The sequence below is a fragment of the Giraffa tippelskirchi genome, chromosome 5 (assembly GCF_054371585.1).
Source record: "Giraffa tippelskirchi isolate mGirTip1 chromosome 5, T2T-mGirTip1v1.2.pri, whole genome shotgun sequence".
Taxonomy (NCBI): Eukaryota; Metazoa; Chordata; class Mammalia; order Artiodactyla; family Giraffidae; genus Giraffa; species Giraffa tippelskirchi.
The window spans coordinates 90287262-90312463 of NC_137279.1; the positions used below are offsets into that span (position 1 = coordinate 90287262).

General features: G+C 37.8%; 1 protein-coding gene and 1 long non-coding RNA gene across 2 annotated transcripts in view; one reads left to right on the forward strand and one right to left on the reverse strand.

Moving 5' to 3' along the window:
• SPTA1 (spectrin alpha, erythrocytic 1) overlaps positions 1 to 22905 on the forward strand; it is a 67819-nt gene extending 44914 nt beyond the window's left edge. The window contains exons 33-51 of the mRNA XM_081485759.1: positions 388 to 525; positions 704 to 808; positions 1968 to 2176; positions 6133 to 6253; positions 8158 to 8279; positions 8787 to 8919; positions 9433 to 9530; positions 10244 to 10416; positions 11260 to 11336; positions 14188 to 14397; positions 16229 to 16525; positions 17332 to 17444; positions 18609 to 18626; positions 19119 to 19170; positions 20223 to 20410; positions 21259 to 21312; positions 21451 to 21597; positions 22098 to 22242; positions 22780 to 22905. Of these exons, the coding sequence (XP_081341885.1) occupies positions 388 to 525; positions 704 to 808; positions 1968 to 2176; positions 6133 to 6253; positions 8158 to 8279; positions 8787 to 8919; positions 9433 to 9530; positions 10244 to 10416; positions 11260 to 11336; positions 14188 to 14397; positions 16229 to 16525; positions 17332 to 17444; positions 18609 to 18626; positions 19119 to 19170; positions 20223 to 20410; positions 21259 to 21312; positions 21451 to 21597; positions 22098 to 22242; positions 22780 to 22905 (2526 nt within the window). The remainder of the gene's footprint in view (positions 1 to 387; positions 526 to 703; positions 809 to 1967; positions 2177 to 6132; positions 6254 to 8157; positions 8280 to 8786; positions 8920 to 9432; positions 9531 to 10243; positions 10417 to 11259; positions 11337 to 14187; positions 14398 to 16228; positions 16526 to 17331; positions 17445 to 18608; positions 18627 to 19118; positions 19171 to 20222; positions 20411 to 21258; positions 21313 to 21450; positions 21598 to 22097; positions 22243 to 22779) is intronic.
• Positions 1 to 25202, reverse strand: part of LOC145504624 (uncharacterized) — a 57057-nt gene that overhangs the window by 18877 nt on the left and 12978 nt on the right. The window contains exons 3-4 of the long non-coding RNA XR_014052339.1: positions 14248 to 14391; positions 12584 to 12831 (exon numbers count right to left, since the gene is read on the reverse strand). This is a non-coding gene — a long non-coding RNA (uncharacterized LOC145504624). The remainder of the gene's footprint in view (positions 1 to 12583; positions 12832 to 14247; positions 14392 to 25202) is intronic.

Consider the following 25202-nt stretch of genomic DNA (forward strand, 5'->3'; position numbering starts at 1 on the left):
CCAGATTTAAACCAGTGTAATATATTATGATTTAAAATATATGACCTTCAAGTACTGGAAGATTTTGGCTAGACCCGAACTCCAGAGCCTCCCTACATTATCCTTTCAAGTTGTCACAGGACCCTAAACACCATAATGACCCCTCAGTTCAGGAGAGGGGGCTATGGTCAAGTAGGGCTTCCCTGGTGGATCAGACGATAAAGAATCTGCCTACAATGTGGGAGACCTGGGTTTGATCCCTGGGGTTGGGAAGATCCCCTGGAGGAGAGTATGGCAATCCACTCCAGTATTGTTGCCTGGGAAATCCCATGGACAGAGGAGCCTGGTGGGCTACAGTTCGTGGGATCTGCAAAGAGTCGAAAGTGACTGAGTGACTAATATACACAGGATCAAGTAGAAGAGTTGGAGAAAAACTGGGACTACTTGCTTGCGAGAACAACTGACAAAGGACAGAAGCTCGATGAAGCTAGTCGCCAGCAGAGGTTCAACACAGGCATCCGGGACTTTGAGTTCTGGCTCTCAGAGGTAATTATACCTGGAAATGGTGTGGGCATGGGAGTTTAATAAATTCTCGTCAGATAAATAGACTTTTGCATGAGCAATTTCCTTGACTTTTCTTGGGCAAAGTCTGGGGACATAGCTGCGAATCTTGTTCTCCTTAAAGACAGTTTTCATCTGGCAGCGTTTATCTTCCCATTTCCAGGCAGAGACACTGCTGACCATGAAGGATCAGGCCAGGGATCTGGCTTCAGCAGGAAACTTGCTCAAGAAGCATCAGCTGCTGGAAACAGAGATGTGGGCCAGACAGGTAAGTAGCATTAGAATTGCATTCTTCTGGCCAGGACAGAAATGTTGGTGACTGTTCACTTTCCTGTCTTAGGAGTCCATTTGAGAACACAGCTTTGCAAAGCTGAGCTTAGTGTTCTCAACCAGCAGTCATTATAATCAGGTCAAATCCATGGACTTCAGAGCTGTTAACCTTATTATCATCAAATCATAGATTCTAAGATTCCAATAAAATGTGAAAGTTAAAGTGTTAGTCATTCAGTCATATCTGAGTCTTTATGGCCCCATGGACTGTAGCCTGCCAGGCTCCTCTCTCCATGGAATTCTCTAGGCAAGAATACTGGAGTCAGATTCCAAGAAGTAGATCCTAAAAATGATCTTGTTTATCTTTTAATGATCCATGCATATAAACTCACTCTCTTCCAAAGCTGAAATATTTGATCTGGTGTCTTAAAGAAAATAAAAGTTTATTTTTCAGAAACACTAAAAAAAAAAAAAATCAGATGGGAACATGTGCAAGACAGTTGAACTATATGTACATTGTGAAAGTTCTATGGAGCATTTTATTGTATCGTAATATCAAGCAAAGATGTGTCCTGTGAGCTATGATAAACATTCAGAGAGGTGTTAATTTCACATTGATGGATTCTATATTATCAGTTTTATTTGGTAACACAGACACAGAAAGAACATGATGTCAAAGGTCTTAGTGTCAGGACTTGACGATATTCTCTTTGACATCACTAGGGGGCAGATTTAGAACGCAAATAGACAGAAGAGGCTGGCTGTGTTCTGAATGTGACTAGCCTGAGAATGCTGCCAAAAGAGAATCTTCTTGAGTATTTCAGTCACTCAATCTGTGTCATATTCAGCACTGTGAAAAGATACCCTGTTTGGAGACACAGCGCTTGTTCACCGAGGTCTTATTTTCCATATGGGGAGAGGAAGAAAACACAAGAGAAAACATCAGAAGGCCAAATACACAGTTCCAACAAATTACCCATGCTATCTATAATGTCTGTAGTCTTGCCCTTATCCAAACTCTTTTAAGAGCATAAGGTCAAATTCTTTATCTTCAAAAATGATCTATTTTCCCCAGTCTTTGAACTTGAACTAGCAGTGTTTAAAGGTTTACTTAATATCTATACTACACTAATCATTGAGGACACTTGGCTTTCTAGGAAGCACTCCAGGACCTGAACACATTGGCTACAGATCTGATCTCCAGTGGGACTTTCAATACTGATCAGATTGTGGAGAAAAAGGATAATGTCAACAAGCGCTTCCTGAATGTCCAGGAATTGGCGGCTGAGCACCATGAAAAACTGAAAGAGGCGCATGCCTTGTTTCAGTTCTTCCAGGACCTAGATGATGAAGAGTTCTGGATAGAGTATGTCCTGACAGCCCACATTGCATGGATAGGCCAAGAAAACAGATAATCCATCAGACATGTTCTTATTTGATGCTGAAATGAAATAAGTATAATGAACATTGGTTTTCTTTTTATCAATTTTTTTCACTATGTGTACACAGAAGGAGACAGGCATGGAGGGAGTGAGGAGAAGTTCACATACATTCTGGGAAGAAAATTAAGAAGCTGTATATGTTTGTTTTTTGGACTTCCCATAACGGTAAAGAATCTGCCTGCGATGCAGGAAATCAGGGTTTGATCCCTGGGTCAGGAAGATCTTCTAGAGAAGGAAATGGCAACCCACTCCAGTATTCTTGCCTGGAGAATCCCATGGGTAGAGGAGCCTGGGGAGCTACAGTTCATGGGATTCCAAAGAATCGGACACGACTGAGTGACTAACACACATATGTTTGTTTTAGATAGTTCATGTGTGTTAAGTCCTCTGTCCATGAGATTCTCCAGGCAAGAATGTTTGAGTTTGCTATTTCCTATTGCAGGGGATCTTCCTGACCCAGGGATCAAACCCATGTCTCTTATGTCTCCTGCATTGGCAGGTGGGTTCTTTACCACTATGGCCACCTGGGAAACCAGATAGTTCATAGAATGTGTAATGCTCATTCTGAATTAGATAACTGAGCATTTACAGCTTACTGCACTGATCATTACCGTGATTCTTTCTGTGTCTTGTGTATCTAATATGTGACTGAACTTGATACTGGCAGAAAATGCTATATAGTACCTGTGCTTTGTGCTTAGTTGTGACAGACTCTTTGTGATCCCATGGACTGTAGCCCACCAGGGTGCTCTGTCCATGGGGATTCTCCAGGCAAGAATACTGGAGCGGGTTGCCATTTCCTTCTCCAGAAGATCTACCTGACTCAGGGATCAAACCCTGATTTCCTGCATCGCAGGCAGATTCTTTACCGTTATGGGAAGTCCAAAAAACAAACATCCCCTCCTCTAGGGGATCTTCCCAACCCAGGGATCAAATCCAGGTCTCCCACATTGCAGGCAGATTTTTTACCATCTGAGCCACCAGGGAAGCCCAAGAATACTGGGTAGCCTATCCCTTCTCCAGGGGATCTTCCCAACCAAGGATCGAACTGAGGTCACTTGCATTGCAGGCAGATTTTTTACTGACTGAGACACGAGAGAAGCCTACATAGTACTTGCTATGGTATTATTGCTGATTCTTCAGTTCAATTCAGTTCAGTCGCTCAGTCGTGTCCAATTCTTTGCCACCCCATGGACCACAGCACACAAGGCCTCCCTGTCCGTCACTAACACCTGGAGTTTACCAAACTCATGTCCAGTGAGTTGGTGATGCCATCCGACCATCTCATCCTCTGTTGTCCCCTTCTCTTCCCTCCTTCAATCTTTCCCAGCATCAGAGTCTTTTCCAGTGAGTCAGCTCTTCACATCAGGTGGCCAAAGGATTAGAGTTTCAGCTTCAACATCAGTCCTTCCAATGAATATTCACTGATTTCCTTTAGGATGGACTGGTTGGATCTCCTTGCAGTCTCCAAGGGACTATCAAGAGTCTTCTCCAACACCACAGTTCAAAAGAATCAATTCTTCAGTGTTCAGCTTTCTTTATAGTCCAACTCTCACATCCATACATGGTCACTGGAAAAACCATAGCCTTGACTAGATGGACCTTTGTTGGCAAAGTAATGTCTCTGCTTTTAAATATGCTGTCTAGTTTGGTCATAACTTTCCTTCCAAGGAGTAAGCGTCTTTTAATTTCATGGCTGTAGTCACCATCTGCAGTGATTTTGGAGCCCCCCAAAATAAAGTCTGCCACTGTTTCTACTGTTTCCCCATCTATTTGCCATGAAGTGATGGAACCAGATGCCATGATCTTAGGTTTCTGAATGTTGAGCTTTAAGCCAACTTTTTCACTCTCCTCTTTCACTTTCATCAAGAGGCTCTTTAGTTCTTGTTCACTTTCTGCCGTAAGAGTGGTGTCATCTGCATATCTGAGGTCATTGATATTTCTCCCGACAATCTTGATTCCAGCTTGTCCTTCCTCCAGCCCAGCGTTCCTCATGATGTACTCTGCACATAAGTTAAATAAGCAGTGTGACAATATACAGCCTCGATGTACTCCTTTTCCTATTTGGAACCAGTCTGTTGTTCCATGTCCAGTTCTAACTGTTGCCTCCTGACCTACATACAGATTTCTCAAGAGGCAGGTCAGGTGGTCTGGTATTCCCATCTCTTTCAGAATTTTCCACAGTTTATTGTGATCCACACAGTCAAAGGCTTTGGCATATTCGATAAAGCAAAAATAGATGTTTTTCTGGAGCTCTCTTGCTTTTTTGATGATCCAGTGGATGTTGGCAAGTTGATCTCTGGTTCCTCTGCCTTTTCTAAAACCAGCTTGAACATCTGGAAGTTCATGGTTCACGTATTGCTGAAGCCTGGCTTGGAGAATTTTGAGCATTACTTTACTAGCGTGTGAGATGAGTGCAACTGTGTGGTAGTTTGAGCATTCTTTGGCATTGCCTTTCTTTGGGATTGGAATGAAAACTGACCTTTTCCAGTCCTGTGGCCACTACTGAGTTTTCCACATTTGCTGGCATATTGATTACAGCACTTTCACAGCATCATCTTTCAGGATTTGAAATAGTTCAACTGGAATTCCATCACCTCCACTAGCTTTGTTCGTAGTGATGCTTCCTAAGGTCCACTTGACTTCACTTTCCAGGATGTCTGGCTCTAGGTGAGTGATCACACCGTCGTGATTATCTGGGTCGTGAAGATCTTTTTTGTACCATTCTTCTGTGTATTCTTGCCACCTCTTCTTAATATCTTCTGCTTCTGTTAGGTCCATACCATTTCTGTCCTTTATTGTGCCCATCTTTGCATGAAATGTTCCCTTGGTATCTCCAATTTTCTTGAAAAGATATCTAGTCTTTCTCATTCTATTGCTTTCCTCTATTTCTTTGCACTGATCTTGCTGATTCTACTTTTTGTAAAAATAGAGGTGGAAAAATCTTACCAAATCAAATAATTTGTCTTATTGCTATCCTGCCTCAACATGTTCCTTTTCTATAAAACTGTTGATTCTTGTCCATTATCAGTGAATTAGAGGAAAGGAATGCACATAGGGCACCAAGGAGGACATTTCTGAACCTTTTTGGAAACAGTGAGATATTGGAAAATGACTATATCCCAATAAAAGAAATAGTAAGATATTTTCTACCTAGTCTTTCACCACACTTCATGGTGATGTTCAAACATTTTATACTCAGAACCAATCCAACTGTCATGACTCCTGTAATGTCAGTTTTTATGTCTATTTTACCTGAATTAATTATTGATATGGACTTCCCACAAGGCTCAGTGATAAAAGAATCCATCTGCCAAGGCAGGGAGTTGCAGGAGACCCCCTGTTCAATCCCTGGGTCGGGAATATACCCTAGAGATGGAAACGGGAACCCACTCTAGTATTGTTGCCTGGAGAATCCCATGGACAGAGGAGACTAGTAGACTATAGTCCATAGGGTTGCAAAGAGTCAGACACAGCTGAGCAGGCATGCAAACCATATACATAATCATTAACATTAATAGGTCATATAAGCATACATGTTTTTATATATGTAGTGAGTGTGTGTGTGTGTGTGTGTAATTTTCACATTTTGAAAGAGAAACAATAGTGAGTTCTTGAGAAAAGAGAAGAAGATACACATGTAGACAGGCAAAGAAATGAATGAGAAGGCTGTTCCAGTATGTTATTTTAATTTGTGTTGGTCTAAGTCCAATATTTTGCTGAAACACTCTGCCACTTATTCACTTTGTGATTACTGACACGAGAGTGTTCCAGAATTTACCCCCACCATACCCCCAGCCAAACACATATGCTTAGAAAGTCATCTTTTTAGGATGTCCTCAGATGTCTAAAGTCTAAAAGTTTTCTTCCTTGGTCTCAGGGAGAAGTTGGTACGAGTGAGATCCCAGGACTATGGGAGGGATCTGCAGGGGGTTCAGAATTTGCTGAAGAAGCACAGACGCCTAGAAGGGGAGCTGGTGGCGCATGAACCTGCTATCCAGGTAGGAATATGAAACCTGAAAAGACAGAGTATAATCAGAGCACTTCATGTTATGGATAAATATTAGGTTGGTGCAAAAGATTTATGGTTTCAGATCCTGAATTTTAAATCATTATAACTAGCCTCAAACACCTTTATTAATCAAAATAGGAAACATTACAATCAACACATTTTTGCCAGTGAGAAATGTTTGAATATTCCTGTTGCATAAAAATCCATGCTTCAAAATTCAGTGAACTCTTGGAAAACATTTTCTGCCTCCTGATGGTTGTGAAGCATTTTCCCTGCAAAAAGTTGTTGAGGTGTTTGAATGAGTGGTAGGTAGGCAGTTGGTAGGAGGTCAGGTAGATATGGTAGATATAATTGGGCTACAAAGGCAAAACTTTGCAGCCCATTTCATCCAACTTTTGAAGTGTTGATTGTGTGACATGTGGTTGGCCATTGTTGAGGAGAAGAATTGGGCCCTTTCTGTTGACCAGTGCCAGCTGCAGTCATTGCTGTTTTAGGTGCATCCTGTTGATTTGCTGAGCGTACTTCTCAGATGTAATGGTTTCACTGAGATTCAGAAAACTGTAGTGGATCAGAGCAATAGCAGACTACCAAACAGTGACCATGATTCTTTTTTTGGTGCAAATATGGCTTTGGGAAGTGCTTTCGAGCTTCTTCTCAGTTCAACCATTGAGCTGGTCATTGTTGGTTGTCATATAAAATCCACTTTTTATCACACATCACAATCCATTTGAGAAATAGTTTGTTGTTGCTGCATAAAATAAGAGAAGATGACACTTCAAAATGATGATTTTTTTCTTTCTTTTTTTTTTTTGATTTGCAGTCAGCTCATGAGGTATTTGCTTATTGAGCTTTTTCACTTTTCCAATTTGCTTCAAATGCCAAATGACCATAGAATGGTCGACATTGAATTCTTGGGCAACTTCTTGTGTTGTAAGAGGACCAACTTCCATGATCCTCTCAGTTGGTCACTGTCAACTTCTGATGGCCAGCCACTGTGTTCCTTATCTTCAAGGCTCTAGTCTCCTTTGTAAAACTACTTTAACTGCCTTTGCAGTTATATGTTCATTAGCAGTTCCTGGGCCATATGCATTGTTCATGTTGCAAGTCGTCTGCTGATTTTTGACCCATTTTGAACTCGAATAAGAAAATTGCTTAAATTTGCTTTTTGTCTAACTTAATTTCCATAGTCTAAAATACACGTAAAATAAATAGCAAGTAACAATTTATTAGCAAAAAACATAAAGCAAAATTTGTTCATTAAAATGATGTATAACTTAACTACATTAATTTAAGAATGTATTCCAATGTCAAATGGCAAAGTTCAACAATGCAAAACAGAAATTACTTTTGCACCAACCTAATAGGTTGAGGCTACAAAATGTGAAGGCAGCATGCCAAGGTCACATAGACAGTTGGCTGTAGAGTTCACAAGCATTCTCCTCCATATTGTGCCTTTTATGAATAGAAGAATCTGTGTAGAAACCCATGTCTTCCCTGGAAGGAGCGCCTTTGACAGTCCAGGGCACAGTTGTTGACAATTAGGATGCAGGTTGGGAAAAATCTGGAAAAGCTATACCTGAGCTGAGCCATGTGGAAAGAGGGCAACCCTGAGTGTTGGCTTGGCAGCAGGGTCACCCTGTGACCATCAGTCAGATCTTGGAAAGTAGTCTAGTTGCAAATGCCAAGGTATTTGTCTGAATCCTTGATGAAGTTTAGCATGTTAGATCTTACTGCAGCTTTCTTCATTCTCCCAGGATTATCAGGACTGCCTTGAGTACATCCAGTTTATAAATGAGCCAGAGGGTAGGAAGGGCTAGATACTTTGCTAGAAAACTGTGGCTAAATGGGGAGATGCTGTGGGGAAATATGACATGGAGGATGTGTGTTGTTCAGAATGTGCTGGATATGGCAGAAACGCTGGGAGACAAGGCGGCTATGGCGCGAGAGGAGATCCAGGACAAGCTTGATCAGTTTGTTCAACACTGGGACCAGCTCAAAGAGTTGACCAAGGCTCGGTGAGTTGGGGATAGGAGGCCGAATTCTCTTGTTGGATTGCAGGTATTGGGTAGATTTTGAGAAGATACTTAAGTGCCTGCTCAGCATCTATCCCTAGCTACCAATCTCTTCTAGCTTCTAAGTCCCTGCTCAAATGCCAAGTCTTCCATGAAGCTTCCTCTATGTACCCCAGGAAAAAATGACACTGTTTCTATGTCTCTATGACACTGTCTCTCTAGAGGTGTGCTTACAATTGCTTGCAGCTGTCTTTTATCATTGTTGCCCTACATATGTTATCCTTTATACCACATTATCTCCCACATGTCTGTTTTACTTTATGCATCGCCCCAGTTTTAACATTATGTGCAGCACTTAGTAATAAAAGAATGGAGTATTTTTCTCCCTTACACCCAAACAGCCAAAATCTTAAAATCTTATAAGATTGTGCCACTTTGCTACACTTCCACTGCTCATTAGTGTTTTTTTTTTTTCTCTTATTTTGGGTGGGGGTTACTTTCCTGTTACAGAGGGATTCAGTTGGGAGAATCCCTAGAATACTTGGAATTCATGGAGAATGCTGAGGAAGAGGAAGCTTGGATCAGTGAAAAGGAAGCTATGGTTGCCCAAGGGGATTCTGGAGACACTTTGGCTGCTACTCAGGTGAGGAACTGGCAGAATGGATCAGTTTTCTTCTGTTTAATTTGAATCTATTCTTAAGTAATCAACATTTTTACCTGTAAAATTAGAATCTTTCTTCTGGTGGGAGAAGAAACTTTCAGGTCAGTTCTTAGCATATGATGTTCTTGATACTAAATATTTTTCTGCTAGATGGAATGTTTCCAAGAATCATTATGCATACATTTCAACATGGAGAAATACTTTTGTATTAGCTTGACCAATACTCACTCCCAAATCCAGAAGTCTCAAGTGGCATGGTTAGTTATAAACAATGTCACATGTATTCCTTTGGCTCTTTGATAAGACTGCCTTTCTGAGAAGTGAGGAATTCAGGAAGGGAAATTTACTGGAGCTATGCAGGAATAAGTGAACAGTCATGTAGTCTGCCAACTTAGTTGAATCATTGCTGGTGAATGGCATCAAAAGGAATCAGAATGTGAGTGGGATGGATTGTTAATTTTGGAAGTTTTGATTCTCACTGACTCACTCACACAGAGCTTGCAAAAGAAGCTTGAAGCTTTGGAGAATGACTTTGCTGTCCATGAGATTCGAGTGCAAAATGTGTGTGCTCAAGGAGAAGACATCCTGAGTAAGGTGAGATACTCCAGGGATTCCAGGTCATAAAAAGGATCTTCAAAAAAGGATTGGCCTGAATATAGAATCATGAACCTTGCTAAAATCATGCACAACTTTGGTAATCTCTTTCAAACTGCCTTTTTGTTATTGTTTCAGCAGACAATTATCTATTTAATTATTGCTCTTTTCTGGAAGCTTTTTTTCAAAGTCTTATAGGTATACTTTTTAGATATTTAAAAATCATTCATTGACTCATGCTCTATGCAGAATATGACATTTAAAAATATTTTACACATGAGTTGCTTTGGTCATAGAGTACTGTAAGAATGTGAAGAAATTTCTTTGACCTCTAGAGATGAGGATCACACTGCAATCTCTTTGTAATTTGAGAACATTCTTTTGTTTAAATGCTGGTATTAACAGAACCTCAATGATCTAAAGGCTGTACAAAGAATCCTAAACAGATGATTCTGTACCTTTGAGATGCTTATGCCAACTAAGAAGATCACACTTACATGGACAAACATGAGACTGTCCAAATGCTGGACAATATCATCTGGGTAATAGATATTTTATTATAGATGAATAATAGAATAATTTCACTGGACCTAGAAAAGAATAGCTATATATTTGGAAGGAGAGAGATGAAAGTTTTTTAATAGTGCAAAGGATTTCACTTTTCTGGCTCTGAACATTCATCAATATATCTATCTCTCCTCCTTTCAACCTCGGTGATACAGGAGGAAAGTCAGCATAAAGAGAAGATTTCTAACAAGATACAGGCTCTAAATGAAAAGATTCCTTCTCTGGCCAAGTCATTGGCTGTTTGGAAGTCACAACTGAAAGATGATTATGACTTTCAGCAGTTCAACTGGAAGGCTGATGTGGTTGAGGCCTGGATAGGTATGATGTGTGAGGACCGGAGGCTTCCCAGGTGTCGCTAGTGATAAAGAGCAAACCTGCCAATGCAGGCGACATAAGAGATGTGAGTTCGATCACTGGGTCGGGAGGATCCCCTGGAGGAGAGCATGGCAACCCACTTCAGTGTTCTTGCCTGAAAAATCCCATGGACAGAGGAGCCTGGCAGTCTACATTCCATAGGGTTGCAAAGAGTCAGATACAACTGAAGTGACTTAGCATGCATCCATTTGAGGAACATGGCCTCTGGGTTTGAGGAAATGCTGATAATTCAATTTGTTGAATGGATCCCAGGGCTCTGTTGCTCACTATGGGAAGAAAGATGCCCCCTTCATCACCCACTCCTATCTTGTCTGAACACAATTACAATTAAAGTTACATGTGTGCAAAAAATACACATGCGTACACACACACAAACTTATAGAAACATATGCTGAGAGAATAACTTAGTACTATAATCTCAGAGAACATCTTTTTTTGGAAATTGGTGATTTCCATGTGATATTCAGAAAGATAGGGTCATGGCAAACATTCTAGAAAATAAACTCTGTGTTTGATTTACTTATAATTTATGTCTAAGCTGAAGATTTCCTTTGTTCAATGAAACATCCAGAAGTTCTCTTGGTTCTAGCTCTGTTTCAGTCAGTTTATCCTGTATACATCTAGAAAAATAGTTTACTGGCTCCCACTTCCATATTCTAAGGAATCATCTACTTGGAGAGTCAAGAGGCTCTCTTGTGGTCAATAGTAAATATGCCTTTCTTCTTTGCCAAGCCTGATATAAAACCAACTCTCTTTCTCTTCTTATGAATTACCTTTGTTCTTCAGCTGAGAAAGAAACAAGCTTGAAGACCAATAGCAATGATGTGGATCTCGCTGCCCTCTCCACTCTCCTGGCAAAACAGGTGAGAGCAGGGTTGCCTTGTTCATAAATGCCCAGGAAGTCCAAGACCCACATCACACAGAAGCTTCACACATAGGGTTATTTCATTCCCAAATGTTGTGGTTTTATTATCTGTAGGATCTGTAAAATTGTTCCCTTTGTGATAGAGATAATTTGCTAGTTCTTTTTCCCTCATCAGTCTTGCCAGTAAGTGCTCATTTTTATTAGAGAACCAACTTTTGACCACTTAATTTTTCTCTGTTTTATCTTTGTACTATATTCCATTAATATCTTTTTATCTTTATAATTTTTTAACTTTCTTTGAGATTACTTGATTCAAAAAAATTAAGATAGATATTGATGTTGTTAAATAGTTAACCATTCTTCTTTTCTAGTATATTGATGTTAAGAATATACATTTTCCTCTAAGTAAATCCTTAGCTGCATCTCACAGATTTCATGTTATTTTTGTTATCATCTAATTAAAAATATTCTGTTATTTCTTACATAATTTCTCAGTTGACTCACTATTTATTGTGTAGTGCATTGTTCAATTTCTAAACACTTGGGAATTTTCTAATTATCTTTTTGACATTTATATCTAGTTTATTTAACTTTATTTTAAAAACACATTCTGTGTTATTTTAGGAGGTTGCTTTATATCCAACAAATGACTTGTTTTGGTGAATAGACTTTGTCCAATTAAAAAGATTTTGCAATGATTTATATTACCTATCAGAGTCTGTTGCTCATGTTTTTTTTTTTTTAAATATTTAGTTTTATATATTTTAAAGCTAGGTTAAAAGTTATGTTGACATTTAGAATTATGAAATCATTTTGATGAATTAATTCTTTTAATTATGCAAAGTTTCTCTCTAATAACACATCTTTTTAAACACTTCTTAAAGTTTTTTTTTCACATATTAGTGTACTACCCCAATTTTCTTTTGTTTACTGTTTGCAATGTACATCTATTTCCATTTCTTTTAGAAACATTTCTATGTCTTTATAGTTTTTGTTGTTTATTTTGTACATTCATAATTGCAACATGACTATCACTATAGTATTAACTACCCCCTTCATTCTGTGACATAATTATCATTTTTTTTAAGATGAGAACAGGTAAGACTTGTAAGACTTATGTACTTTAAAGTACATAATATAGAAATATTAACTATAATTACCATGCTGTACATTAGATCTCCAGAATTGTTAATCTTATAAATAGAAGTTTTTGCCCTTTTACCAATTTCTCCCCATTTCCCTCACCTCCAATATATTCTGTTTGACTTTTTTATATTCAGCATATAAATAACATTATGCAGTATTTGTCTTTCTGTTCCTGACATTTCACTTAGCATAATGGTCTCAAGTTTCATCCAAGTTGTTGCAAATAGCAAGGTTTCCTTCTTCCTCATGACTGAATAGTATTCCATATATGTATATCACCTATCTTCTTTATCCATTGTTCTTTTGACAGGCAGTTTGTTTCCATATCTTGACTATTGTGAATAACGCTGCAATGAACATAGAAGTACAGAGTGTCAATATGTCTTAGATTTGTCTCTTATAAATATCATATAGTTGAGTGTTGATTTATTATCTACTTTGATGATTTTCATGGAGTAGTGAATCCATTTACATTTAAAGTAATTAATTCATGAGTTTTTGTTTAAAGCTATAATTTAATATCTCTCTCCTATCTCATGCCCTATCCAATCCCTACTTTTCTCAGTAGTGATTCAAGATATGATTTCAATTTTTCTGAAGATTAGCCATTTTTGTTTGTTCTTAAATGTAGAACCTTTAGAGACTTCAGCTAAACCTCTTTCACTAAGTCTGCTCCTACTTGATGTTTCCTGATCTCAACACTGTGACTGCAGAAAATTCTTAGATTTTAGATTCTTTAGATTGTTTAGATTTTATATTCTTTAGATTGTTTAGATTTTTGATTCTTAGCTACTGTTTTCTGCTTGATTTCTACAACTTGTATTCAGGAATCTGTAAATGCCCTAAGGGGGACATACAAGGAGATTATTGAGCCTCCTTTTCTGCAGCTCCCTTTTCATGGTTTCCTCAAATAGTGGATGCTTCAGTTTCCCAGAATTCTAGTTTCTGTCCTTTTAGTTCTAATGTGATGATCAAAAGCTCTGAGAAGCTGCTTTCTCTGCAACTTCACCCTGTACAGTTTATACTTCAAAGGAAAAAGTGACAGAGAGTATCACTCTTATTTTGCTACTATTTCCTTCTCCCTGTAATTTTGATCCCTCAAGTTATAGCTGTTTGAGTTGCATCCTGATCCCTTTCAAACAGCTGATTTTTTATGCTTTTATCCAGGGGTTAAAATTGTTCTCAAAGGGAGGATTGGTCAAATACACATCACTCTGTTAAAACTAGAAGTGGAACATTCTGAATTTTGTGATTTTGATATCATTTACACAGACACAGACACACTGTCACCTGTAAAAAGTTTTTTGTTAGTTTGCATACTTTCACAATTTCTAATAGTGCACTGTTATTAATACTAATTAGAATGCAAAATCTAATAAGTGATATAAAAGAGTCTTAGAAAGTGAGCCTTAAGAAGGATTTAATTTTGATTTGGAAGATTTGGAATATCACATCATGGTCCAAATCTCCCTTAATATTAATTTTGCACCTAATCTAAAAATCCAGTTTTAAAACACTGGAATTTAACCATAATTCCAACTCCAAATTTTTATGAAAGTCTCTAAGTTAAATTTCCTTTTTGGAAAAATCGTCCACTACTCTAAACTATTGCATAGGTCCAATCTGGTGGAACCCAGGTGTGAATGACCCCTTGGAATCTGCATTATTTTTCTGTTCACACCATCTCTATGGGTCTTTCTCAGGACACATTGCACGACAGTCTGCAGAGCTTCCAGCAAGAGAGATTGTCTGAGATAACTGACCTGAAGGATCAACTTGTGGCTGCTGAACACAGCCAGACCAAAGCCATTGAGGAGCGCCATGCTGCCCTGCAAAGGCGCTGGGAACAGCTGCTGGAAGCCTCTGAAGATCATAGACAGGAATTGCTAGAGAAACGACGGCCCTTACTGGAGGTAAAAAAAAAATGATGAGCCATAATCTGACCTTGAATATCTATATCCAGAAATAGATACTGGAAACCATGTTTGAATACTATAGACTACTGAGTGAGTATATTGCGAAGAATCGGGAAGACATACTTATAAACATGAAGTAATTCATTTTTAGATTGATAAGTTGTTTTTTTTTTCTGACTGATTAATCAGTTATTCAGCTGACTTATGATGGAAGTCTGGCACATATATTGGAAACAAGTAGGTGAGACAAGGACTAGAAGATCTTAATTTAAGGTAGAACTAATACTGGCATGTAGGAGTCAAGATTGCTCTTGTGTTTTTTCTAACTCAAATAAAAGGAATATTAGACAAGTAAAATTTGTGTTCTCATCTTTCCTAGCTGGGGGACCTTCTATATGTTGCTTAACATTTCTGAACTTTGATTTCTCTAGAAAATAGGGTAATATCACCATCATGTCTTGTTCTGTTATTACTATCAAAAGAGATAATGGACCTGAAAATGCAACATAAACCACTATGTTCTATATGGATATAGTTATTAAAATGTTCTTTCTATTGGTGACTGCTAAGATATTGGATGTTGATGATAAAATTATTACTAGTAGAAGGAAATCAAGATGGTCAGTGAAAATACTGAGTACTTCTAGACCATAAGATATTGTACCTGACAACAAGTAAAGTAGAGAATTAGAGGAATCAGGAAACACACAAATAAAAGTCAGACTCTTAATTTTAACTGTAGTGAGGGACATAGAACCTATGGAAACTTATCTTAAGTACAAAATTAAAGCAATTAATGGGCAACCACATATTATCTTATTCTATGATTATAAAATCTCTGTAAAATATTCAGTTGATACACCATATTATGAAAATATATGACATTATTTATAGGTTTCCATGTCCTTACAGGGTAGGGACAGTAATAGTTTTTTTCTGTGTTGGACTATTTTGGTGTACAGATTGCTGAAATGAATACAGCGACAACTTAATGGTATACAATACCTTTGCAATCTCCCTTCCATTTGGGTCAGTTTTTTTCCTCTTAACCCATTTTGAGATGAAAACTGATTCTCATATCTGTATAACAAAATCTCTTTGAAAATACAATCAGCTGACACAAAATATATGGTGTGTTTTAAATCTAAAACTTTGTATTACCTTCTGTTTGGAAAAATCCATACTATTTCTCTTATTTAGAAATTTACAGTCATTCAGAATACTCCAGAGAGTATTGTATGGCTAAAGATATAGGTTAGAGGGTAAGAAATGGATTTAAGCAGGGAATTTAGGCATGAAATGAGCTCTGAACAAGGTTTAGAGAAAGGTAGGAAGACAATTCAGTATACACAAGTAAACATCAAAGCAGTGAGGGCTGTAGATCACAGAAGAGAAAGAAGAAATGCCTATCCCACAAATGATTTTTATTTAATCTAATCATCCATCCATTCATTCACTTAAACTTAATTCATGCAGGTTATACTATGTGCCAATTAGTCACGGAACACAGACATCAGAAAAAGAAATCATGAAATCTTATCATTGAAAACTACCCTTGTCACTTTGGGAATCTTATGGCTAAAATAATCCTAGAAGTTATCCAACTTCATTTGTAAGTGTTGGAAGAAGAGAGAAAATGCTTGGATCAGGGCTTGTACCTTGAACTCACATGTCCACCCATCTGATTGCATGGTCTCCACTGGTTTTAGTTCTGCTCTCTTAGAGTGTTGGTACTGAAAATATTTGAAGACAGTCATTTTTTTATCCTCTTTACTTTTCTGCTGATGAACTTTATTGGAAAAGATGAAATTGTCTTTTATCTTTATAGGCAGAAGTTCTATTCATGGAATTCGCAAACAAGGCCTCAGCTTTCAACAACTGGTGTGAGAAGGCCGAGGAGGACCTGTCAGAGCCTGTGCACTGTAGCTCCCTGAATGCAATCCAGGAGTTGCAGAAGGACCATGAGGCCTTATTGGCCTCCTTGACAAAGGCCCAAGGAGACTTCAATGATTTGCGAGAGCTAGACCAGCAGATTAAGGCCTTAAATGTGCCCTCCAGCCCCTATACCTGGTTAACAGTGGAGGTGCTAGAGAGAGTCTGGAAACACCTATCTGATACCATCAAGGTAGTTTGGGGCAGAGAAGATACTTCCTTTAGCTATAGAGAACATGATCATTTGATTTATTTTCTGAATTTGGGGACTTTGAGAGAAAAAGGAACACTGTTAATAATTATATTGGGACAGCAGTCATGAACTGAGTCAATTTAAGAAAAAAATTGGAAATACGTTCATTATAGGCAGAGCCCTATGCCCTATAGTTTAGACAGTCTCAAGTGTCTGAGTGCTGATTGGTGATTCAGAGAAGCAAACATAAGCTCCAGAAGATGGCTCTAAAAATATGTTATGAAAAGCTCATGAGGCTTGTATATATATCTTTGCAGTCTATATGCTCAAAAGCATTTTCTCTTTAATACAAACTTCCAAAAGTGCCTTTTTAATGTGCTTGTGTTTAATTTTTTTCTGTCTATAGTAATGCTCATTATTGAAGCTATGGGAAATACAAGTTTGCAAAGAAAAATTTCACTATAAACTCACCAATTTTAGATGGAAACTCTTATTATCTTTTCATTTAAATGAAATTTCAACTGGAAAAATACTGAGATGAGGAAAGACTTGCCTTTATTACTAGCTTGTTTTTTACTGGGCTTGATAACACCTGCAAGTACTTATGAAATGTTGGATAAGCTTCTTTCATATTTCTGAGATGAAAAGAGGTGAACTGGAAGAAATTTGAGCACACAGGCAATGCCTTTGGAAGGCAGGTGAAATTTGGAAGAGGGGAGATGTGCAGATGAGCCTAGGAACCAGTTATTTTATTGCAAGAAAAAGTCTTCAATGTGCACACTACTATCTGTGATTTGGGGTTTCAGGAAAGAGACCAGGAGTTGAAAAAAGAAGAAGCAAGACAGATCAAGAACTTTGAGATGTGCCAGGAATTTGAACAGAATGCCAGTGACTTCCTTAATTGGATCTTAGAGACCAGGTATGCTGTAATAACCCCAAACTCAAGATCCTTATGCCACACATTCCACTCACTATGGGGATGGAATACATGAGGGAAAGGGGTAATTCTTACAGTACTTATGCTGTCCTAAAATTGCCATTTCCTATCTGTGTTTTGTATCTGGAATTGACTGTATTCTAAATCAGTCATTGAAAAATTGAGAAATGAGAACTTCATCTCATTGCCCATTCTTTATTCACTATTTGAAAGTCTCACTTTTTTTCCTCTTGCCTATAATTACAACCCCAAAATAATAACATTCACTTATGTTTGCCTTCCCCTTTGCACTTGACACTGTAATTTTATAATCCATTATCTCACTTAGCTTTCAGAATAACCTTGAAGAGTGTACAGCACTGATGTTATTACCTTTGTTTCTAAATATGGAAAGAAGCTCAGTAGATAAATTGACTTGCTCAAGGTCACATATGTATTTATTGGTACAACCAGAGCAGAGTATACTGTGAATACTTTATAAGAAACTATTATATTGCTTGACTACTAAAACTGTCATGCAAGTCAAGTGAGATAATATATGCTAATTGCTTTTATTAAATGCAAAATGCTCTATACATGAAAATAACATTTCTTACATCTTCTGGGGCAAATGACCTGGAAAAGAGGAGACTTAGAGGGTGTAATAAATGAATAAGTGGTCAAGTTGGTAGACTGTATTCAGCAGGTGTATCAGAATTGTGGAGTATTGAGAGCTTAAAGTGTCAGTTTAGACAATTCATGCTTCTGTTCCTATGAGCTCACTGACAAAGATAAATCAAAGAAGGAACAGAAAGAAGTCCTGTATCATGGCTTAAAAAAAAGCATCTGACTGAAGACAAAGGATACACAGCTCACCCTCCTCTGCCTCTGACTTTGGTCTCTCATCTCTGGCAGCAGGGGCCCAATACTGAGCATATCACCTGACACCTGAGCTCTTCATCCTAAAGCAACGAGCTGCACAGAAGGCTCTGAGTTTCTCAGTATGGGGGACACTTTGAGGACAGTGGGTTGAACAGATTCATACTTTAGGTACAAAGAACTTAGAATGTATCACAAATCTGAAGAAAGAAGATCATTGAAATAATCCATGTTAACGTGATTTTCCTTTTCTCTCTTCTGATTCCTGTTCTGGACCTCCATATCCAGGGAATATTTTCTGGATGGGTCAGTATTTTATGTTATCCTGTTTGTTTTGTTATATCATTCTGAAAGAATTAATTAAGGAGGCCTTAGTATTAAAGTATCTTCATCCCACTGCAAATCTGATAAATTAAATATATATGGAGTAAGAAGGCCCTTAAATAAAATGTGGGATAAGAAGGAGAAGCCTGTGTATCATTCTGGCCCTATCTCCCACTAGGTGGAGTCTTGCTTACATCAGGTTAAGGGTGTATTTGAGAATAAGAACTAGGAGAATATGGAAGCTCTCTTGTAGGCACAAAGGAACCTTACTTTCCTTTTCATCTGTCCATCAAGGTTACCAAATCAACAGAGAGGGTCTGATTTCATGAAAAATTGGCATTGTGAAAATTCATTTCAGAAAGGCCATATAACTTGGAAAAACTTATAGAAGTGTAGGAGATCTGGGTTGGTCTATTTGTGTAACATACTGACTTCTGATATTATAAGTAATGTTTTCCTCTGGTTCTAAACTAGATCTTTGCTGAAAGAAACAGGAACACTAGAATCCCAGCTGGAAGCAAATAAAGTACGTAATGTTTATTCATTAGTTCTAAATATTGCTGGAATTTACAGGAGTTCAAAAAGAACTACTCAAAGGAAACTGGTGATTCCTTTAGGTAAATCTCCTGGCCTAAAAGTCAAAAACCTAAGGCTCTATTGTCAATCTTGCCAACAATTTGCATTCTAACCATTGGCCACCACTTCATGGACGTGGATGTCAGTTTGCTTAAATCTCAACTTTAATTTCTGTGTCTATACAATGGAGTCAATAATATCTACATTATAGATTTACTATAGTTATTAAGTAAGTGAACAAATATGAAAGCTCATAGCCTACAATTTGTAACATTGACAAATTTATGTTATTTGATGTGGTAAGAAAATAAAATTGAATATAAATCATCTCTCAACAATTGGGTGAAGAAGTGGCTAGAACAGTATTTTTAACTTTTACCTTATCTTTAGTATTGCCTCCCCACCAGAAAAATATTTAATTAATTAAATCTAATTTATCCCCAATGAGAGAACTTAATGCTAAAAAGATGTTATCAGGTAGGATTGATTTTTGGAGAACCACAAACCACTGTAATATCTAATATATTTTCACACTTTTCACACATACCCCATCCTCACAACCAATTCACTTCTCCCTTCTTTAGGGAAAGATATTTCCCTGTTGACAAAGCGTGACCTAAATGCAGATATTTGGCATTTAATGTGCCTGACAGAAGCATCTTGTAGAAGTCTGTCCAAGCTGACGATGCATGGATCCTAGAATTCCTACCCTTCTCTATCTACAGTGTATGACTGCTAACCCTTAGATTTATATATTACAGATTACCAAAATGAGAGAGGTCATATCAGTTAAACTTCCTACCATTTTATAAATGAGGAATAGAGAATTGAGATGGTTTTCCTGTGTAGTTCAATTTTTACAAAGGACGGGAAAATTCCTGAAGATAATTGAAAAGGAGCAATGAAGGGAAATCTAAATTTATCAGCTTCTTACCTTCCAAGTTATTCCTAGATTTGACCTGGTACCCCAGATAACTGCTTCTCTTCTTTGTCATTTTCCAGAGGAAGCAAAAGGAAATCCAGGCAATGAAGCATAAACTGACCAAGATTGAGGACCTGGGAGAAAGCTTAGAAGAGGCTCTGGTCCTGGATATTAAATACAGCACCATTGGGCTGGCTCAGCAGTGGGACCAGCTCTACCAGCTTGGGATGCGAAGGCAACACAGTCTAGAACAACAAATCCAAGCCAGGTATTGAGAACTTGTGGTCAGGGCTGGGCAAGGATGTGGGTGGTGTTAGGTATTAGAAACTTAGTTCCAAGGGCTAAACTTTGGCGGTATTGGATACAATGGCTGCTTCACTGATAGTGTACTTATTAACTCCAGAACCAGTTTTCTCTCTTTGCTGACCAAGAGAATGACTTTTTAAAAAAATATGAGCCCACAGTAAACTGAGAGACATTGCTATCATCCTCCTGGGTCTATTTACCATCCATTTCTCAGAGTCTATGCATCATCTTATATGACCTCTTCAGAGAGTATTCCCTTTTGTAAAATTCCCATTAAAACGTCTGGAGTGAAAGAAATATTCAAAGTATAGAGCAGAAGAGAATTTTTTTTTTCTAAATAGAGTATTTTGGCAGCATTAGTTATTTAGACAAACTTTTTCTGTAAAGGTCCTGATAATATTGCAGAATTTGTGAACCATGTAGCCTTTGTTTTAACTGCTGCTGTTACTCAGGTTTGCTGTTGTGAAAACAGCTATTGATAATTCATAAATGAATAGGCATGAACATATTCCAGGAAAATTTTATTTATGGATGCTAAGATTTGAATTTCTCACAATTTTTAGTGTTTAAGGAAATAGTCTTCTTTTTTTTTTAAATTTTCAATCATGTAAAAACTATTCTCAGTTCATTGACTGTACAAAAGTGAGCGATCTCCTGGACCTGGCCCATGGACCATAGTTTGCCAGCCCCTGAACTAGGTGACTTGACTAACCTAATAGTCACTAAAATTTCTCTCTTACTATTATAGCATGTCTATTTATTTATATTTCTCTGTTTTATTTAATGGGTTAATTTTTGTTTTTCTTTCAGAGACATCACCGGTCTCAGTGAAGAGACAAAACAAGAGTTTGAGACAACCTTTAGGTGCGTATAGCTTCATAGTTGATTGGTTCTCTGTTTTGCAGGCAATTCAGAATGAAGTTCCAAATAACTATCTTTTTTCCCTTGGTGTGGTTTGATCTGATTCTTACTGAACCTGATTAACTATTGTTTGTTCTTTAGGCACTTTGATGAAAATTTGACAGGTCGCTTGAGTCACAAAGATTTCCGGTCCTGCCTGAGAGGGCTCAACTACTACTTGCCCATGGTGGAGGAGGGTGAACCTGAGCCCAAGTTTGAGAAATTCCTCGATGCTGTGGATCCAGGGAGGTAGGAGGAAAACCAAAGCCCGGACCACAGCAGGGAATAGGTCTTGGGGGAGAGGGGCAAATGCAGAAAGTAAAATGATCCATAAAATATAAAATTAATTCATCTTGAGAGTAGGAAGATAAAGACTACCATAAATGAATTGGGCAGCTTTTGGTACCCTTTTAGAATACTAAAGACCAAACAAGACCAGAAATAGAGGTCTTCACCTCAGTTTGAAGAGCTTGAGAGACCTAGAGATGGTGCTAGTGGAAAATTCCTAAATTCCACTTAGGGAGTCAGGCTGAATTACTCATGTGGAAACAGTGACTGGAACTTAAGAAACTGTTTATTTGGCTTAAGGCTTTGAGGATGGGGGTCAAATAAAGGTCATATCCCATAGTCTCAGAGAGCTGAGATGAAACAGGCGCTTAGAGGGTTCATCCTATCTCTGTCTCTGAGACACTGAGTAGAATGAGAAAGGGACCTGTCTTCCTCTCTGTCTTGATCTATTTCTCCAACAGAAAGGGCTATATCTCAAAAGACGAGTACATCGACTTCTTGACCGACAAGGAGTCAGAGAACATCAGGTCCAGTGATGAACTAGAAGATTCTTTCCAAGCCCTGGCAGAGGGTAAAGCTTATATTACGAAAGAGGACATGAAGCAGGTCAGATTCCCGTTTATATCCACTCTCACTGCACTCTCATCATCATCTAGATTTTGTTCATCTCAGCTCTGGCTCACTAGTTACAACAGGCAACTACTTTCCTCTCCCCCATGTTTTCTCAGATATTGTCATGCACTGGTTATCATTTGCTTTGGTCACTACCTCATGTTGCTTTGACCCAACTCAAAAACCTATAGTCAATATCTAATTATTTCATCATTAATCTCAAACATGCTACTTGGTTTTAAAACTATTTCTTTATTCTATTTATTTAATAAGCCAAATTTAAAGAATGGGTAAACAGTGCAATCAGAATGAAATGGGAGTCTTTGGATAAGAGCTGAGTTGAAAAGATGAGTTGGTCTTATTCGTTAGAAATTACAGATTTCTTTCTATAAGAAAAGCATATGATAGGCCCAGGACTGGCTGCTTTTGCCCAAACCTCTCTACTTCCTGAGTTTAGGGCATATTAGAAGCCCAAAGGAGCCAGCTATTCTGAATTTCTATCATGGTAATTTTTTTTTTTTTTAATTTCAGGCGCTAACCCCAGAACAAGTGTCATTCTGTGCCTCACGTATGCAGCAATATGTGGATCCCCGGGGCCGAAGCCAACCTGCTGGCTATGATTATGTTGGCTTCATCAATTCTTACTTTGGCAACTGAGAGGCAGCTTTTTTTGGGGTCAGAGAATCTTGATGTTGTGGGAAGTATTGGGGGATGAAGGAGATAGGCAGATATGAAAGATGGGAAGATAGTTTTGTGTGTGTGTGTGTGTGTGTGTGTGTGTGTGTGTGTTTTACATTTATTGTAGGACCTGAAAAAAAAAATCCTGAGCTTGGGAGATAAAGGCATTAATGACATTGAAGGAAAGGAGGCCATGGGTTTATTTTATATGCAACTATCACTGCTGAAGGGTGTTAAACAAAGTTTCTATTTTTCATTTGTTGGGTTCTATGTAATATTACTTTATTTTGTTCTGATTATAGAATAAAGTATTTCTTTTTTTTTTTAAAAAAAGCATTTTTTGCACTTCTTACTTTTGAGAGGACAATGTGAAATAAAATGTTCCTGATTCAGTTAGGTTTCTACATTTCTGAGAATAGTACTATCATCTAAATATAGGCAGCGAATTATACTGTAAATTAGGGCCTTGGTAAAGTAGATACATAAGATTCAAGATAATTTACAAAGTGTTTCTTGAGTTTGAAATATGATTAAATTCTTACATTTGAAAATGGAGATATTTGATATTCTGGGAAACCCTGATATTTTAATCTATAAAATGGAACCATACAGAGAAGACCAGCATAGCACCCATTTTCTTCTTAATCTGTCCGTTTTTCATACTTCCCCATTAAAGTGAATGTTATTACTCTTGGAACAGCCAAATAGGAGCATAGAAGGTCTTCCTTTTGTCCTCTATGTCCCTGAATTTTCTCTAAAATTTTAATGTGATAAAAAAGAATCTTTGGGACTTCCCTGGTGGTTCAGTGGTTAAGAATCCTCCTCACAATGCAGGGGATGTGGGTTTGTCTCTGGTGGGAGACCTAGGATCCCACATGCTTTGGAGTAACTAAGCCTGCACCACAGCTAGCGAGCTGGAATGCCACAATGAAGCATACTGCATGATGCAACAAAAATCCCACATGATACAACTAAGACCCAATGCAGCCAAACATTTTTAAAAAGGAATCTTTGTTTTCGTTTACTTTTATCTCCTGTTAGTGTAAGAGTTAGTAGAATTTTTCTTTTTAATAGAATTAAGAAAAAATAAACAAGAGGTGGTGCTATTTCCAAATAATTTTCAGGCCAGGTTTGATTTGAACTGGTTCGAATGCTGACATTCTGTCCTGACTTGTAAAAATGTATTGTGCCATTTGCTTGTGAGTCGACTTATTTCTTTGCTCAGCATGAAATGAAACAGCCTAGCTGTTTGTGTATCCTGCACAGTTTCTGCCTCCCAGTCCATGTATATGGTCACTTGATTACCACTTCAAGACTCTGCCTCATTCTTTGCATAGATATTAGTCCTTGCTAAGGGATAAATCCTGTCACAGGAGCCATTTAAAGAAATTTTAGTTAAAACTAAAAAGCTATCTTTGCTGCTAATAATGTATAGGTTTTCTTTTCTTTTTCTTTTTTTGCTGATTTTTGCTTAAACAATTACATATTATGAAAAATAATAAAATATATTTCAAAAAATGTTCATAAATGTCTAAATTGTGTTACCAAATTATGAGCTGCAAAATATCATTATAGTTGAAAAAAATCATAGCCTGTTAGGCCATCAAAAATCAGTATCATTTACTATCACACTTATTGAGCCTGGAAAATCTAAAAAAAGTGCTTGTTTGTAATAACCAAAGGCAAAGGTGAATATGGTTCCATTCTCCCCTTGATCCCTGTCAAAAATCTGGAAGTCCTGAATCAGATTGTTAGGCATGTGATAACTCTTTAAAGGCAAAGGACCATTAGTAACATCTCAGAAAAGGAGATTAATAATATAGAGGTTAAAGAAGATAGTATTTATCTAAAGAGTCAACAAAAGTTAGTTCAGCCGCTCAACTTTTTATGACCAAACTTTTTTTGTGTGTCCAACTTTTTGTGACCACGTGGACTGTAGCATGCCAGGTTTCCCTGCCCATCACCAACACCTGGAGTTTGTTCAAATTTGTGTCCATTGAGTCAGTGATTCCATCCAACCATATCATCCTCTGTCGTTCCCTTCTCCTCCTGCCTTCAATCTTTCCCAGCATCACGGTCTTTTCCAATGAGTCATTTCTTCTCATCAGGTGGCCAAAGTATTGAAGTTTCAGCTTCAGCATCAGTCCTTCCAATGAATATTCAGGACTGATTTCCTTTAGGACCAACTGGTTTGATCTCCTCGTAGTCCAAGGGATTCTCAAGGGTCTTCTCCAACACCACAGTTTAAAAGCTTCAATTCTTTGGCTCTCAGCTTT